A 17486-nucleotide genomic window follows, 5' to 3' on the forward strand; every position below is an offset into this window, starting at 1 on the left:
AACCTTGCTTTCCTAGAATAAACATCACTTGATCATGATGTAGTACTATCTTTTTTGTGTGTTACTGGATTTGAGTTGTGAAAGTTTTGTTATAAATGTCTGCATCTGTTGTTCTATAGTTTGTTGGTAATGCCTTTTTCTAGTTTCGGTATTCATGTAATGGTGACCTCATAGCAGAAGTTAGGAAATGTCACCACCTTTTCAATTTTCTGGAAGAGTTTGTATAGAGCTGGTATTATTTTTTACTTCAATGTTTGGTAGAATTCTAACTGGCCCCGGAGTTTTCTATATAAGAAGATTTTTAACTATAAATTCAGTCTCTTTAATAGATATAAAGCTATTCAGTTTATTTCTTCTTAAGTGAGCTCTCTGTCTTTTAAGGAATTTATCCATTTCATCAGCATTGCCAAATTTAGGGGCATAAAACTGTTCTTAAGATTCTCTTAAGAGCCTTTTTGGGCTTCCCCTGTGGCTCAGTTGGTAAAAGAATCCGCCTGCAATGCGGGAGACCTGGGTTCAATCCCTAGGTTAGGAAGACCCCCTGGAGAAGGGAAAGGCTATCCACTCCAGTATTCTGGCCTGGAGAATTCCATGGACTACAGTCCATGGGGTCGCAAAGAGTCAGACACAACTGAGCCACTTTCACTTTCACTATGAGCCTTTTAACAGCTACGGAGATGTATCCTCTCTCATTCCTGACAGTTTTTTCCTGACACCTGGCTAGAGGTTTATCAATTTCACTGATCTTCTCAAAGAACTAGGTTTTGCTTTTGTTGATTTTCTGTTTTCTATTTCACAGATCACTACTTTTTATTTTCTTTTTTTTCTTTTTATTTTTTTCATTTATTTTTATTAGTTGGAGGCTAATTACAATATTGTAGTGGTTTTTGTCATACATTGACATGAATCAGCCATGGATTTTATTTTCTTTTATTCTGCTTACTTTGGTTTAATTTCCCTTTCTTTTTTCTACTTTCTCAAGGGAGAAGTTGAGATCATCAATTTGAGGCCCTTCTTATTTCCTAATGTAGTCATTTAATGCTAAAGTGTTCACATAAGCAGTACTTTAGAAGCATCACAGAATTTTATATATTGATTTTTCACTTTCATTCAGTTCAAAGTACTTTCTAAATTCCCTCCTGTTTCATTCTTTGACCTGGATTATTTAGAAGTCTATTATTAAATTTTTGAATATTTGAGAATTTTCCAGATTTATTATTGATTTTTAAATTAATTCAATTGTGTTAAGATAACATACTCTGTATGATTTGAATTTTTTAAAATTTATTTATATTTGTTTAATGGCTCATAATACGATGTGGTGGTGAGAGTTGCTCAGTCATGTCTGGCTCTTTGCAAACCCGTGGACTACTACACAGTCCATGGGATTCTCCAGGCCACAATGCTGGAGAGTGTAGCCGTTTCCTTCTTCAGGGCATCTTCCCAACCCAGGGATCGAACCCAAGTCTCCAGCATTGCAGGCGGATTCTTCACCAGCTGAGCCACGAGGGAAGCCCCCATAATATGATACACACAGGCATATCGTCTGTGTATACTTGACAAAAATACACCTTCTGCTATTGTTAGGAGTACTTTCCTATAATGACAACTGGGTCAAGCTGGTTGATATTGTTCAAGCTTTTACTGTATCTTTACTAATTTCCTGTCCAATTTTTCTATCATTTATCAAAACTGTTGAATCTCTTTAATTATGAATTTATTGATCTCTCTTTTCAGTTCTACAAGTTTATTTCAGTTCCACAAGTGTATTTTTCCATAATTTTTCATTTTTTTCTACCTATTTTATTGGGAAAAACCACATGGATTTTATGTGTTTTGAAGGTTTGTTACTTGGTGCCTAAATTGTCCTCTTGATAAACTGATTCTAATGTGAAATGTCCCTCCTTATTATTGGAAATATTCTTTGCTCTGAAACCTTAATTTGTTTGAAATTTCTCCTTTCTTAAATATTTATTTACTTACTTGGCTGCACTGGGTCTTAGTTGTGGCACTCCAGCTTTCTTCTGATTAGTGTTGGCATAGCGCACCTTTTACCATTCTCTAATTTGTTAGATCATTTTTGTCTTTTTCAAAAATCTTTTTTTAAATAGATATAGAGCTGATTTACAATGTTTCAGGTATACAAAGAAGTGATTCAGTTATACATATCTACATATGTGTGTATATATATACACACACACACATAGGTGTATATATATATAATATGTATATTCTTTTTCAGATTCTTTTCCATTATAGGTTATCACAAGATATTAAAGGGCTTCCTGGTGGCTCAGTGGTAAAGAACCTGCCTGTGATGCAGAAGATGCAGGGGACACACGTCCGATCCCTGGGTGGGGAAGATCCCCCAGAGGAGGGCATGGCAGCCCACTCCAGTATTCTCGCCTGGAGAGTCCCATGGACAGAGGAGCCTGGTGGGCTACAGTCCACAGGGTCGCAAAAGGTCAGACATGACCGAAGTGACTGAGCACACATGCGCAAGATATTAAATACAGCTAGCCTGTGTTATAAGGCAGGTCCTTGTTGCTTATCTGTTTTACAGATATTTTATAGACAGCATGAGATTACTTTTGTCTTAAAATACAGGTCTCTATTTTGCTATGTTTCCTTTAAGCAGTACATAGTTAGCTCTTGCTTTTTTATCCCATCTGTCAATCTGTGCATTTTAACGGGGGTACTTAGACCATTTATACTTAACTTGATTATTGATACAGTTGGGTTTAACTCTATTGTGCTGTTGTTTTCTCTGTATTCAATGTTCTTTTTTCTTCCTTTCTTGGATTCCTTTTTATACCCCATTTTTTTCTACTTCGGTGGCTTATTACAAAGTTATAACTATATTTTTTAGTGTCTGCTTTTAGGTTTTAGAGTATTTATCGTCAACCTGTCACCATCTAACTTTAAGTACATTTGACCCTCTGTATCTGTAGATACGGAACCCACGGACAAGCAGAGTCAACTCTTATACATCATTTTATATAAGAATTGCGTATCAGTGGATTTTGAGATCTGAGGGGGGTCATAGAACAAACCCCCCATGAATACGTACGGATGACTGCAATGTTTTACCACTTATAGTATAAAACCTTTACAACAAAATACTTCCATTTTCTCCTCCTGGCCTCTGTGCTACTGTCACATGTGCTTTAAACAGCTAATTACATGTTAAAGAGATTTCCATCTTGTCTTTTGTGGATCTGTTTCATTGATTGATTTTTCTCCTCATTATGGGTAGTATTTTTCCGCCTGTTTGCATGCTTATCAAGTCTTATCTGGATACCAGACATTGTGAATTTTACCTTGCTGGATGCTGGATATTTCTGTTCCTATAAAATTCTTGAGCTTTGTTCTGTATGCAGATAAACTCCTTAAAAATGATTTGATCATTTTGTCTTGTTTTTAAGCTTTGTTAGATGAGAATATAATAGCCTTTCATGCAGGGCTAACTCTGCCTATTACCTTTTGGCAACATCCTTCTGAATACTTTACCTTGAATGTATCATGTATTAAATGCTTTTTCAAACTTACTTGAAGCAGAAACAGCAGATAACAGTGCCCAGCATAAACCCGTCCTCTTTGGCGGAGTGCTGCTCACCAGGGCCAGTGTACCATCGGCGTGACACGCTGCCATCACTGCAGCCCAGACAGCAGGGTCACCTGGACATAAGAAATATAATCAGGAGGCTTGTCGGTGTCAACATGCTGCCGAAATCTACCAAAACTGAAAGTAAGAGTTTATAAACACCAAAAAATAAAGTAAGAAAATGTCATCTACAGAAAAGTTCTATTTTCTTAAAGAAAAACTAACTCATAAGACACATTACTCTATTCATCCTTCAAGATTTGCCGTTTTTTCCAAACACATCAGAGGGTAAGAAATATCCTATTAAACTCTTCTTCCACTGCTGGTTACATGAGCAGTGCCTAGAGTACTATGCTGTTGGGGAAAGGTTAGTTACAGTCACACTCACTGAATTCCAAGGACAAGTCTCAGTTGTATTCATCACTGTCCCTATACTAAAGGCTCAGTCATACGAAAAACAAGCTAACACAATTTCTCAGTTCTTAAGAAAAGTTTGAAGCAAAGGAAAACCTCAAGACAACTCCATTTTACCTATGTTCTAAAACCCAAACATGAAAGTCACTTTATCATTCCAAGTGAAGCAATTTTGATTATATATCCCTTCATTTATTTGATCTTTTTTTCCTTCCTTCACACCTTGATAGCAGTTTCAGGGCAGTGAGTTGAGAGGTAATAAAAGAGATTATGAGTACAGACTCTTTTCAAGAGTTAATTGTGAAAACAGAAAGCCGAACTCAGATTTGGAATTTAGGTTTTTTAATTTGCTTGGTCTTTTATTTCACAAATCATATTTTACAGGTTAATATTTTAGTTCGTTTGACCTTAAAGAAAAAACATAATTTTAAAATCCTACAAGAGGTTCCAGTTAACAATACAGTCATTTAAACATACTCTTTAGCTCTATATTTTAATTTTTTCTTATCTAACTGCCCCATCCAACATATACCTTCTATCAAATGTCTGAAGTAGATCTATTTCACTTATAGATGGTCAGTATTACTGTTAATTATACAAGAATCATTAGAAATGTTATGCAGACCAAAAATTTTTTTTAAAAATTAAGTAGTTACCTTGGTATTTCAAAATAGTTTCTGCCCAGATAATGACTACCTGATTTTAAATATCATGGAACATATTCAAATCTCGAATAAGAAAATGGGGACCATTTCCTAGAGTTGATGATGTGATCTGAATACTACACAATGAGAGGCCCATGACTGCGTCCTCGGCCTGGGTTTTAGGTCTAACGGTGCCACTAATTAACACTGCAGCCACCGTTCCTTGGAACACACACTCTTATAGAACAAGGCATCTAAGTTAAAGGATGGCTCAGGCGCCCTCAGCTGTAATATTCTGCAATTTCAACTGAAGTGGACTCAATTTCTATATTTCTAAGATTAAATGAACAACTCATTTAAGGATCTTAGGGTATACTATAGTTTAGGTTTTTGGGGGAGGGATAGATATTAGCTGAAAGCAATTTCTCTTGCCACAATTCAGAAGAATTGTTGTTTTCTCTTCTAGAAATAACCAGCAACTCAAATTCCTTATGAAACAAACTGATATATATACATACAAATACGTATACATATACACACATATATACATATATTATACTCAAAATCTAAAGTTTTTCATATACTTGGCTAAACATATCTTTTAATATCACAGAATCATTAATCTAACAGACACTGGATTTCCTTCCATTCAATTTTACATTCCTGGGATTACATTTAAATTTCTGAAAAGATTTCTTGGAGTACCATCTATCAAAACTTTGTTTAACTAAAGATCAATAGAGCCTAGGTATACAGCCACTACACATAACTACAATTACATTCACTTTTCTGGGCAATCTCACCTTTCTTAAGTGTATCTCACTTACATAAGCAAAGACTTACATCAATCATTCTAGATCCACAGTAAGAATACTTGAGAGCAATTCTGTACCTAATAACTTGCTTAAGAACACTTTTAAAAATCAGACACTTACCTAACATGTAGCACAGACAAAACCAAATATTTAGGTTTTTTCTATTTCAAAAATGAAAGAGAAAATAAACAAGGACAGGTCTGTCTACTTGTTTTATAAAATAATCTCTGAAGTTCAGTTACAAGCCTTATAATTTATTGTGAAGATGACATCAAATCTGTTCTTTGTACAATCTGTTTCCCCACAGTCCCTGGCCAAAAGCAATAGCATTCTGATGAAACAAATGTTTGAAGTGCTCTGGTGGAATACATTGTTTAAAGCTATGTTTTATATTAAAAACAATATTATGTAAAAATACACCCCATAACCCTACTTTGCCAGACTTTCCAGTCCTCTAGAGCATTTTTCCAGTAGTAGCAATGGAAGAATGCTGATGCCATTTATGGCAGTTCTCGGGCCTTTGGTGATTAATGGTACACACATAATTCTGGTTAGAACTGAGAAGAGGTTAGTTCAGGTGAGGTCAGCACCCTGTCAGTTCTAACAGTTACTACAAAATAGATATCTCCACTCTTCAAGAAACTAACTACACATAAAAGTAATTAAACATGTTTATTAAATAATTTAGTAGCTATAGATAAACCTCATTAAACCTGACTGATGGGAAAACAGAAATAAAACTACTTCTTGAAAGTACATAATTCAGATTTTCAATAATGGTTAATGACCTATCTTTAAAGAGATTTTCCTCTGAGCCTGCTTCAATAACTAATTATCTCTCAAGTATCAGTAACTGAATGCAGATAATCAACTAATATGCAAGATCTTAAAATATTTTAAAATTCTCTCATTTCACAAATGTACAAACTTTGCTTGACAAATGCAAGATGGACAGAATCCTATGCAATGAAATGGATTATATTATATTCACCTGGAGAAAGGAGAGCTGCCTTCTGAATGGTCTTTAGTGCAGTATTTTTCTCATCTTCTGCTGAATTGCTTCCCATTGCCAACTGATTTACTGCAGTGTACAGTAATGCCTTCTACATAAGAGAAAAGAAGAGTGTTACCAATTCTCTCTACAGCTCCTTGACTTTCAAAGTGATGAAAAATAGTACTATACTGAATATGATCTGACCCCTGAGCTTAAGAAAAAAATTACTCATTCATCAATAATATTATTTAACAAGTAAAACATTCCCCTGAACTGGGGCAAACTAACCTTTCCATGATTTGAGTCCAGAATATGAGCCACGTTTCCTGCCACTGCACCTCCCTATAATAGTAAACAAATGATTGCTTAGATAAATGCATAAACTTTCATGAAAAAGTAAAAATTAAGACTGATAAAATCTTTACATTAAATCATTTGAAAGGTTCAGTTTTATCACATTTATATTAACTTTTAAACTTCCTGACAGTCATATCCAACTCTTTGTGACCCCATGGACTGTAGCCCGCCAGGCTCCTCTGTCCATGGGATTCTCCAGGCAAGAATACTGGAGTGGGCTGCCATTTCCTTTTCCAGAGGATCTTTCCGACCCAGGGATCAAACCCAGGTCTCCCGCATTGCAGGCAGACTCTTTACCCACTGAGCCACCAGGGAAGCCTTTAAGCTCCCTAAGCACCAACTTAATACCACTGTTTCAAAAAAAGTTTAATATTTTTATAAAAGAAAATTTTTTCTACTATGAGAATTTCAACTCTGCTGTTTTACAATTTTCATTAAAGGTCCAAGAATTACATGATTTCACAGTGGTAGCAAACAAACATACAACTTTCTAATATACAAGATTGTGAAACAAAGATTCAGTGGAGATTCCACAAAACTTATTTTAAAATAAACTAATATAACTTCACTCCAAGAAAATATAGTATTTTTAAAACATCTACAGACCCTAGCAAAATGAGTAACTAAAAGTTCAGAGTATCGTGAAACTCATCACTGCCTCAATAATCTACTCAATACTAAAAATAAGGAAAATCTATGCAGCATCCTAGGTTTCATAAAATTGGCTTGAAATTCTTAATTTTTAAAAATTCAATTTGATGTTTCACCTGGTAAAGAAAGTACGTTGTAAGAATGATCTCATTTTAAATAAGAAGTATACTTCTAATGTATACTTCATTTTACATCATTAAGTGTATCACAAATATTTTTAAAACCATATTTAGCAAATAAAGAAAGCTAAAAATAAACTTTTAAAAAACATGTCAACATAAAACAAATAGAAGATGAATTAAAAAGAAGGTTGGTTCATGAGTAAGGTCTGAAATGATCCATCACCACAACTACTAACTGTGATTTTGCTCAAGTTATTGAATCTTTATGTCTCAAGTACCCTCCTCTACAAAATGAACTTAATTCCAGCTACTTCATAATGCTGTTGAGATTAAATGACAAGACAGATAAAAATGCCAAGCACAGTAGTTGGCACATAAATGCTTCATCCCAGAGTCTAATAATGATGGTCTTTCAGGTTCTTGGAACAAAACATTCACTGAAAATAACAAGCTGCAGGATAAAACTTTGCTACTCAAAGTGTGGCTTGTATACCGGCAGAACTGACATTCTCTGGGAGGCTGTCAGAAATGCAGAATATCAGGCCCCACCCCACATCTACTGAATTAGGTTTAAACAAAATTATGGGGTAATTTCATTTCATGTTAAAGTTTAATAAGCATTTAAATAAAATATAAGAAGCCTGTATTATTAAAAGCACTGGCTAGCTGACAAGATATTAAGGACTTTTCAAGCCAAAACTAAAAGGGAAAACTGAAATCCACAGAGGTATAAGTGAAGGAAGTCAGTTTGCAGTTCCTAAAAACTTTTAATTTCCAGCTTGAAGGACTTGTGGGTGAGGAACCAGAGTCCAGGACTCGCACAAGAAGCAAGTATATAGGAAACCTGCATCAAAGTAAGCTGAGCTCCCCCACTCCTGGCCAAGGGGATACACATTCAGATTTAAGGTGAATCAGAACTAGACCAGGATTCAAATGACCCTGAAAACCCAGGCACCCAGTAGCCTGTACGGTCCAGAAAGCTCAAGCTATAAACTTTCTTTAAGGTGGTTCCAGATTGGTGGCGCTCCCAAGTATTGGCATTAAAAAGTACAACTTCTTCCTGTAGACAGTTACCTTAATACTAGGCCTCAAATTATTTTCACAAACAATCTTCAAGTTTACACAGTCAATCAACAAACAAGGCCAGTATGAAAACCAATAAAAATAACAAACAAAAACAGATGTACATAGACTTCAGATACTGGAATTACTAGATGTAGTAAGTGTTCAAAACATAGTAGCTACTACCAACATGTTTACTACCTAGTTATGTAAAGCTTCAAAGGCCATATTAACCACAGAAATTAACAAAATATTTTATTGACTCCCTGAAAATATCTTGCTGTTACGAACTAACAACAGTGAAAATCCCTTTTATGGAACATCAATGACTTCATATTTAGACTTACATTTTTAGACATAAGCACTGTTCTAGTTGTTATTTTCTTATCTTTAAGAAACTTTTAAATAAAACTATTTTGGGGTATTCTGAAACACAACAGCTAATGCTTCCGAACTATGTGCTGTGCTTAGTCGCTCAGTCATGTCCAACTCTTCAAGACCCCGTGGACTGTAGCCCACCAGGCTCCTCTGTCCATGGGATTCTCCAGGCAAGAATACTGGAGTGGGTTGCCACGCCCTCTTCCAGGGGATCTTCCCAACCCCGGGATCAAACCCAGGTCTCCCTCATTGCAGGTGGATTCTTTACTGTCTGAGCCACCAGGAAGCCCAACTTAATCTGTATATATTCAAAAAGTCCCCCTCCTTCTTTGTATATTCCATAACACCCCAGCAGCACAATAGTACATGGAAGAAACTCAGTGTACCATTTGTTGAATAACTAGCGAAAAACTTCATTAAAGAACAGAACTCCCTCACTGTATTAATTATTTTCCAGAATGATAACAGTAATACTTTAAAATTACATACTACAAAATAAGCTACTTTACCTTTGGTCAGAATTTACACTGTTACTCACCTTTGCATTTCGCTGAGTATACTGGGCAACCACTCGGGACAACAGGGACCAAAGAGCAGGATCAGCTGGGTTACTGTAACAATCATCGAAAGCAGAGGGCTTTAACCACAAAAGTACCAAAAAAGAATCAACATTTTATTTAGTACCTAAGTTAAAAATCTTCTAAACATCTAAAACAAGTTCAAATTAATTGTCCACGTGTAGTTGGAAGTGTCTGAATTTTTAGAAAGAATATTTTATCTCTTTATTGAAATAAGAAAGAAAAATCAGCAATGTGATGAATACAGAGCCATGAGATCCAATCAGGAAAGGTTAAAGAAATTTAATATGTCAAGTTCAAAGAAAACACAGGGATCAGAACAATGGAAGGAAAATAAACTACAGATATAACACTTTACTGTTGAAAATAAAACAAATAACCACTATGACTAATGACAACAGTTTTCTACTTTCCAAATGTTGAATATATTACTGAATGCTGAGTGGCCAAAAAATTCCTAAAACCATTAGACTGAACAGTATCAAATAACAAACTGACAATATCACAAACTTGAGAGTTTGTAAGAATTTTCATACAAAAAAGATTTGGGCTTTAATCTGAATAAAGGAAAATTTTCTGTTCTCTTTTTATCAACTGAATTTTGTATTTAAATCACTAGACGTGAAAAAACTGTCAATTACCTGGTCCTATGTACAGTTTCATAAAATCACAACCTGGTTTCCAAATATACACAATTACCGCATTGTATAATCTTAATCGGTAAGATCCCTTGGAGAAGGGCATGGCAACCCACTCCAGTATTCTTGCCTGGAGAATGCCACGGACAGAGGAGCCTGGTGGGCTACCGTCCGTGGGGTCGCAGAGAGACAGGACTGAAGCGACTTAGCACACGCGCACATACTCTTAACAAGGTCCAAACAGCAAAGACAATCTCATCAAAGACAACTGGACCCAAGTCCACAAGTACGGAATTTACCTATGAACAGCTCTGGATGCTTGTCTCTGCACTGCCACGCTGCGGCCTTGCAGGGCATAGATGGCTGAAGTAAGAAGGCTCCTCTGATAATCACTGTTCTGTTTGCTGTGCTTCACTAGCTCGTTAAGTGCAGCTTTTGACAGTGTAGCATCCTGCATTGCCAATCCCAGAGCACACAGGGCTTGAAGGCTTTCCACTGTTGGTTCCTTTAAGATAGAGCTGTAAACATATTTTTAATTGCCTATTAGCCATGAGTACAATAGTCTGTAACTATGTTTAGAACACACTCAACAGCAGGAAAAACAGTGTACTTATAGATTTACCAAACTGTGGCCCAGCTTTATGATAAATACAAAACTAAGTTCCATGGTTTCTAGGAACCGTAATTTCCCTGAATTTCTGAAGCAGTTAGAAGGTACCAAGGACCTTCACAGAGCATCAGTAGCCAAATTTCTTTTCTGGTCTTTTCTTAGCTACATTTAGAAACAAATACACAGTACAGTCTCTTTGGGTCTCACAGTTCTAGGTAAATAATTAAAATAATTTTGCTAAAATCTTTTGGTTTCAGTAAAATCCTAAAAGGTATGAATAATAAAGAAAAATCCTTAATCTAAGATCTGATTTTTATCATTTGCAAAAACATTCTGTCTTACTGCTCTGTGGTATTTGAAACCAGAGCTAGTATATATAAGTACAAATACAATCTATATCCACCATATTCCAAGCGAGCGTATTTACAATTGAAGGAGAATTTAAATTTTGTATGTAAGTATCCAATTTTTTTTTTCCTTCTTTAACTGTGAAATTTTATGGAGGTAAAAGTCACTAATGTTAGGAATCCTCATTAACTTAAATGAAGAAAATAAGCTCTTTACAAACTCAATAGAACTTCTAATAATAATTATGAATGTGTACTATAATAAAGGAATTTTGAAAAATCTGTTAAACAAAATTCATTAAAATATAATAGAAATACTTATAACATTATGAAATATCACACACCTACCACTATGTCTTTTTATTATTGAGGGTGGGAGGATAAATTGTTTAGAATCTGACTTTGACAAACAGGTACAAAATCATGAATTTTCATGGGAAGCTCTGGTGTAAACTTAAGCATCCATAGGAACTCTTTTTACCATAAGGGTTAACGGAGGCATCCAAATATGGAATAGTATCAATTAGTAAGTCATTTCCATCAATACAAATAATCCACATTGTATGTTGGACAGCAAGGAGATCAAACCAGTCAATCTTAAAGGAAACCAATCCTGAATATTCATTGGAAGGACGGATGCTGAAGCTGAAACTCCAATACTTTGGCCGCCCAACACAAAGAGCCGACTCACTGGAAAAGACCATGATGCTGGGAAAGATTGAAGGCGGGAGGAGGAGGGGACGACAGAGGATGAGACGGTTGGATGACACCACCAATGCAATGGACGTGAACTTGGGCAAACTCCGGGAGATGGTGAGGGACAGACAGGACTGGGGTGCTGCAGCCCACGGGGTCACAAAGAGTCAGACTCAGCGAGGCGACAGGACAACTAACAACAAAAGACGGCTTTCTAATCTGTGTCTTGGTTCAAAAGGGAAAACCCCTACCTATTCTAATATTTATTAATATACAAAATCTAAATTATTACTGGAATAACTACATCCCATTAGGCTCACATGTGCTGAAGGCACAGTACCCGCAAGCCGTCCTGTATCACGTGCTATGGATTTTACACGTAATTATTTATATCATAAATTCTATGATGCTGGTAATCAGATTTTTCCCCATTATATATTGAATTTATTCCTATTCCCCTTAAGCACCTAGGACACTGCTTAGTTCCCAACATATGAATGCCAAACAAGATCAATAACGAACTGGAATCCTAATTTTTCATGGAATGGAAGTCAGAGAACAGAATCCAAGGGGCAGCAAAGGGAGCAGTTTGAAAGATGACATGGAGAGAACCAAAAACAAAGAAAGAAACATAGATCATATAAACTACTTAGCCGTGGATTCAGTAACACACAAAAAGAGAGGTAAAGGCCTTCCCTCATAATAGAAGGAGAAAAGAATAAGATAATATTCTATTATTTTTCTCTACTTCCTCCAATGTTCAAAATGGTTTTGGGAAACAGTAACTCAAGATTAATCTGAGTGAAAGTCACTAAGTCATGTCCAACTATTTGCAACCCCATGGACTATACAATCCATGGGATTCTCCAGGCCAAAATACTGGAGTGGGTAGCCATTCCCTTCTCCAGGGGATCTTCTCAACCCAGGGTTTGAACCCAGGTCTTTTGCATTGCGGGGAGATTCTTTACCAGCTGAACCATCAGGGGAGCTCAAGATTAATCTAATCATATCTAATTTGGGGTTACTTTTGCTCTTGATAATTTTCAGTAATATATTAGCATCTATGATTCTTTTGGGGGCTTCTCAGGCGGCATTAGTGGTAAAGAACACACCTGCCAATGCAGGAGACATAAGAGATGTGGGTTCACTATGGAAAACAGTGTGGAGATTTCTTAAAAAAACTGGAAATAGAACTGCCATATGACCCAGCAATCCCTTCTGGGCATTCACACTGAGGAAACCAGATCTGAAAGAGACATGTGCACCCCAATGTTCATCGCAGCACTGTTTATAATAGCCAGGACATGGAAGAAACCTAGATGCCCATCAGCAGACGAATGGATAAGGAAGCTGTGGTACATATACACCATGGAATATTACTCAGCTGTTAAAAAGAATTCATTTGAATCAGTTCTAATGAGATGGATGAAACTGGAACCCATTATACAGAGTGAAGTAAGCCAGAAAGATAAGAACATTACAGCATACTAACACATATATATGGAATTTAGAAAGATGGTAATGATAACCCTATATGCAAAACAGAAAAAGAGACACAGATGTACAGAACAGACTTTTGAACTCTGTGGGAGAAGGTGAGGGTGGGATGTTTCGAAAGAACAGCATGTATACTATCTATGGTGAAACAGATCACCAGCCCAGGTGGGATGCATGAGACAAGTGCTCGGGCCTGGTGCACTGGGAAGACCCAGAGGAATCGGGTGGAGAGGGAGGTGGGAGGGGGGATCGGGATGGGGAATACATGTAAATCTATGGCTGATTCATATCAATGTATGACAAAACCCACTGAAATGTTGTGAAGTAATTAGCCTCCAACTAATAAAAGTAAAAAAAATAAAAATAAAAAAAAATAAAGGAAACTGAGCAATGTTACACACACACAAAAAAACAAAAACCTTAGGTAAAAATATACTTCAGATTATTGATGCCAATATTCTTCATGACTTTTAGATAACTGTAATTAATCATGTAACTGTAACTGTTGAATTTTATAAATTACTGTGGTCCTCAAAGAATCATTTGAACACTAAAACCTCATCAGTTTCATATTTCTTATCAATATTTAAGCAATATTAAACATTAATATTACATAAAAATGTCCTTAATATAACAATTAAAACATTGGTATATGTTGCTTCTAAAATGTAAACATCCTGTTTTTAGACATCTTTTATGAAAAACATATGTGTTCAAACAAAATTTACATCAATTAAAAGTCTTAATGGTTTCTAAGTCAAAAAAAAAAAAGAAAAAAAGAGATGTGGGTTCAATCCCTGGGTCGGGAAAATCCCCTGGAGGGAGGGCATGGCAACCCATTCCAGTATTCTTGCCTGGAGAATCCCACAGACAGAGGAGCCTGGCGAGCTACAGTCCATGGGGTCACGAAGAGTTGGACATGACTGAAGCAACTTAGCATGCACATAATTCTTTCTCCTAAGCTATTTGCAAATTTGGGTCTTCTGAACATGAGTGTATCCATGTAAAGTGACAAGATTTTTAAAATTCTGACTGGTTTTCTCAAGAGAAGCTAAGAGGAGAATGAATTGCTTACTTATTATACAAGAAAATTACTTTAATCAGGATGAGACAGAAGTATGACAATGAATAAACAAAAACAAAGCTTATCCTATAAGAAGTCATTATGAACTAGTGACCATCTGATCATCTCTGTCCTTCTACTTGGCCACTTGATGTGAAGAACTGACTCATCTGAAAAGACCCTGATGCTAGGAGGCCTGGAGGAGAAGGGGACGACAGAGGATGAGATGGTTGGATGGCATCACCGACTCAATGGACATGAGTTTGAGTAAACTCCGGGAGTTGGCGATGGACAGGGAAGCTTGGCATGGTGCGGTCCATGGGGTCGCAAAGAGTCAGACACGACTGAGCAACTAAACTGAGCTAAACTGAATCTTTGTAGGGAAGCATAATTTGAAGATGCATGGAGGCACTTTTTTGGTTTTCACAACAAATGAAGAGAGCAATTAGTGTGATGGGAAACAAGGATGTGATCTTCCTGCAAGGGGTGGAAGATTTCTGTATTATGAAGATCTGTACCACTAAAAACGCCAATAGAGCACTCACTGATAACCCTTGTCTAATAGCATACATTAATCATCTACTGCTTTTTAAGGAATTAAGGTCAACTTTCTCAAAAGAATTTTCCAAAAGTCAAAAGTACCATATAAACAACCACAGATATCAGAGACTACTATTTTATTAAACTATCCCCAAAATACAGAAATAGTTACAAGTTATACTGGTACATATACTTTCTTTAGACTCAACTTTAAATTAACTTTATCAGGCTAACCTGAAAAGGGAAGAGGAAAAAAAATTTCTTTGGGAACCCACTGGGCTGAAAACAAGCCAGTTATGACTGCCTTCACTAAAATTTTATAATCCTAAGAGGACAGCTGATCAATTACTGTTTTAAGAAAATAAATGATACACACAGAGTACACGATGGTTCTGAAGAACTGAATGAATTCAGAATTAAGAATGAAGCCATGATCTCTACCTATCCAGATAGGTCTGATCCCTTTTGTTCACCAAGAAGTACCTAAAACATTAAAAACTTCACTTCACATTGCTTCCAATTTTAACCCAGTATTTTTAAGTATCTGGTCATTTGAGTGTTGATGTCGTCTATACATACCATTTGAACAGCAATGTCTTGGCTACATCCATTTTTCCTTGTTTATATTCTGCTATTGCCAGAGCTGTCAGGATATGAGCTTTGTCTTGCTCTGATTCAACAATTGCCAAGGCTCTCTCATATGCTGTTACACAGAATTGGAAACAAAAACAAAAAAATATAAAAGCAATCCTGATTGACAAATGATCGGATTTTTCCTTTCCTAATCCTATTTTTGAAAAAGATCTAACTAAAATTACATCTTATTATTCCCTTGCTCTCAAGTGAGTAGGATAAAAATTTATAATAACCTAACTTGGTTTAACTGTTCCAAGGTGATTCTGGGAATACCATTAGGATTACTATGTGATATTTCTCAATTCTCATCTTTAGAATCTATAGACAAGTTTGAGTCACTATCTTCAAAAGAAGTGGAGGCCTATAATCTTTGAGATATCACCCAAATTCCCATGAAGAAACCAGTAACTCCATGAAGCAGCCCTTACAATGAGCTACGCACATGTAAACTGGGCCCATACAAGGGAAAAAGGACTCAAGGGACATTTTTGGAGAAACCGAAATGATAATACATTATCACTAACAATGGCTGAGGTCTTCATTTACCAGGAAAGTACACGGAAGCTCTGTGGAGTAGTAAATACTGGCTTCCAGTGAACGTGAAAGTCACTCAGTTGTGTCCGACCCTTTGCGACCCCACGGACTATACAGTCCATGGAATTCTCCAGGCCAGAATACTGGAGTGGATAGCCTTTCCCTTCTCCAGAGGATTTTCTCAACTTAGGGATCGAACCCCAGTCTCCTGCACTGCAGGCAGATTCTTTACGAGCTGAGCCACAAGGGAAGCCCCGGAATACTGGAGTGGGTAGCCTATCCCGACTCCAAGGGATCTTTCTGACCCAGGAATTGAACTGGGGTCTCCTGCATTGCAGACAGATTATTTACCAGCTGAGCTATCGGGGAAGGCCATTTACTTTCAAATGCTACCTTAAACATGTACCGTAAGTGATCCTGGGTCTCAGTTTCCTCATCTAAATGATAAAGGTGACATTCTGTTCATAACACTGTGAACGGAATACTAGAAGGACTGAAATAAACTGAACTGAACTGAAAGGACTATTCATCATCATGTACTAAATGAAGGAACAGACAAAAAGTACCATTATCATGCCTCTTACCAGACTTTTAATAAACACTACAACTCCGACCACCATCTTAATATTACACCTTTCTGTGTATAAGCTCATTATGATTCAAATTCTCAGCTCTGGAAAAGTAGGACATATCCTTTAGCTTCACGCAACATACTTACCTTTGCTGCTCTCCTTGTACACACCCTTCATAAACAAAGCTAATGCGAAACCGATGATGTCTTCTAAATCCTCAAGGGGTGTTGACTTAAAAGCCTGGATAGCTTTATCATATTCACCAATGGAACTAAGAAGCAAAACATAACTTACTTTTAATATCAAAAATCATTTTGGCTTATATCATCAAAATTCAGAGATATAACTAAAGTTCTTTTAACAACTTAACCTACTTCATCTCTCAGTGTTAAAGCTGCATAAAAGACTTACATTAAAATAGAAGGCATGTCACTTATCTCAAACAGGATATACCAGAGGGATCTAACTTCACACTTTGCTTCTTTTAAATTATATGTGAAAATGAACAGTGCTGCTGAACTACAAATGGTCTTTTTTTTAAAACAAACTTGAATTAAATTCTTAAGTTATAAAAATAATTTCCAGCTGACTTTTATAATAATTTTTAAGCTTAATACATTAGCTAAAAATTACCCTGTGACCATGGGTATACCATCTTTGAGAAGCTTAGCAAGTCATAATCAAGCCTAACCTTTATGTAAACTGGTTATCTACACATCTATTTTTTCTGAAGG

The 17486-nt window shown here is 36.3% G+C and overlaps 1 protein-coding gene across 5 annotated transcripts in view; it reads right to left on the reverse strand.

Annotated features, from left to right (window-relative positions):
* The window catches only part of TTC37 (tetratricopeptide repeat domain 37), a 96374-nt gene that overhangs the window by 24318 nt on the left and 54570 nt on the right, over positions 1 to 17486 (reverse strand). For all 5 annotated transcript variants that reach the window (XM_043913631.1, XM_043913627.1, XM_043913630.1 and 2 more), the window contains 7 exons: positions 16899 to 17023; positions 15590 to 15713; positions 10557 to 10775; positions 9580 to 9652; positions 6760 to 6813; positions 6469 to 6580; positions 3550 to 3678 (listed from right to left, as the gene is read on the reverse strand). In XM_043913631.1, coding sequence (XP_043769566.1) covers positions 3550 to 3678; positions 6469 to 6580; positions 6760 to 6813; positions 9580 to 9652; positions 10557 to 10775; positions 15590 to 15713; positions 16899 to 17023 — 836 coding nt within the window. The remainder of the gene's footprint in view (positions 1 to 3549; positions 3679 to 6468; positions 6581 to 6759; positions 6814 to 9579; positions 9653 to 10556; positions 10776 to 15589; positions 15714 to 16898; positions 17024 to 17486) is intronic.

This window comes from Cervus elaphus, chromosome 9 (assembly GCF_910594005.1).
Source record: "Cervus elaphus chromosome 9, mCerEla1.1, whole genome shotgun sequence".
NCBI lineage: Eukaryota > Metazoa > Chordata > Mammalia > Artiodactyla > Cervidae > Cervus > Cervus elaphus.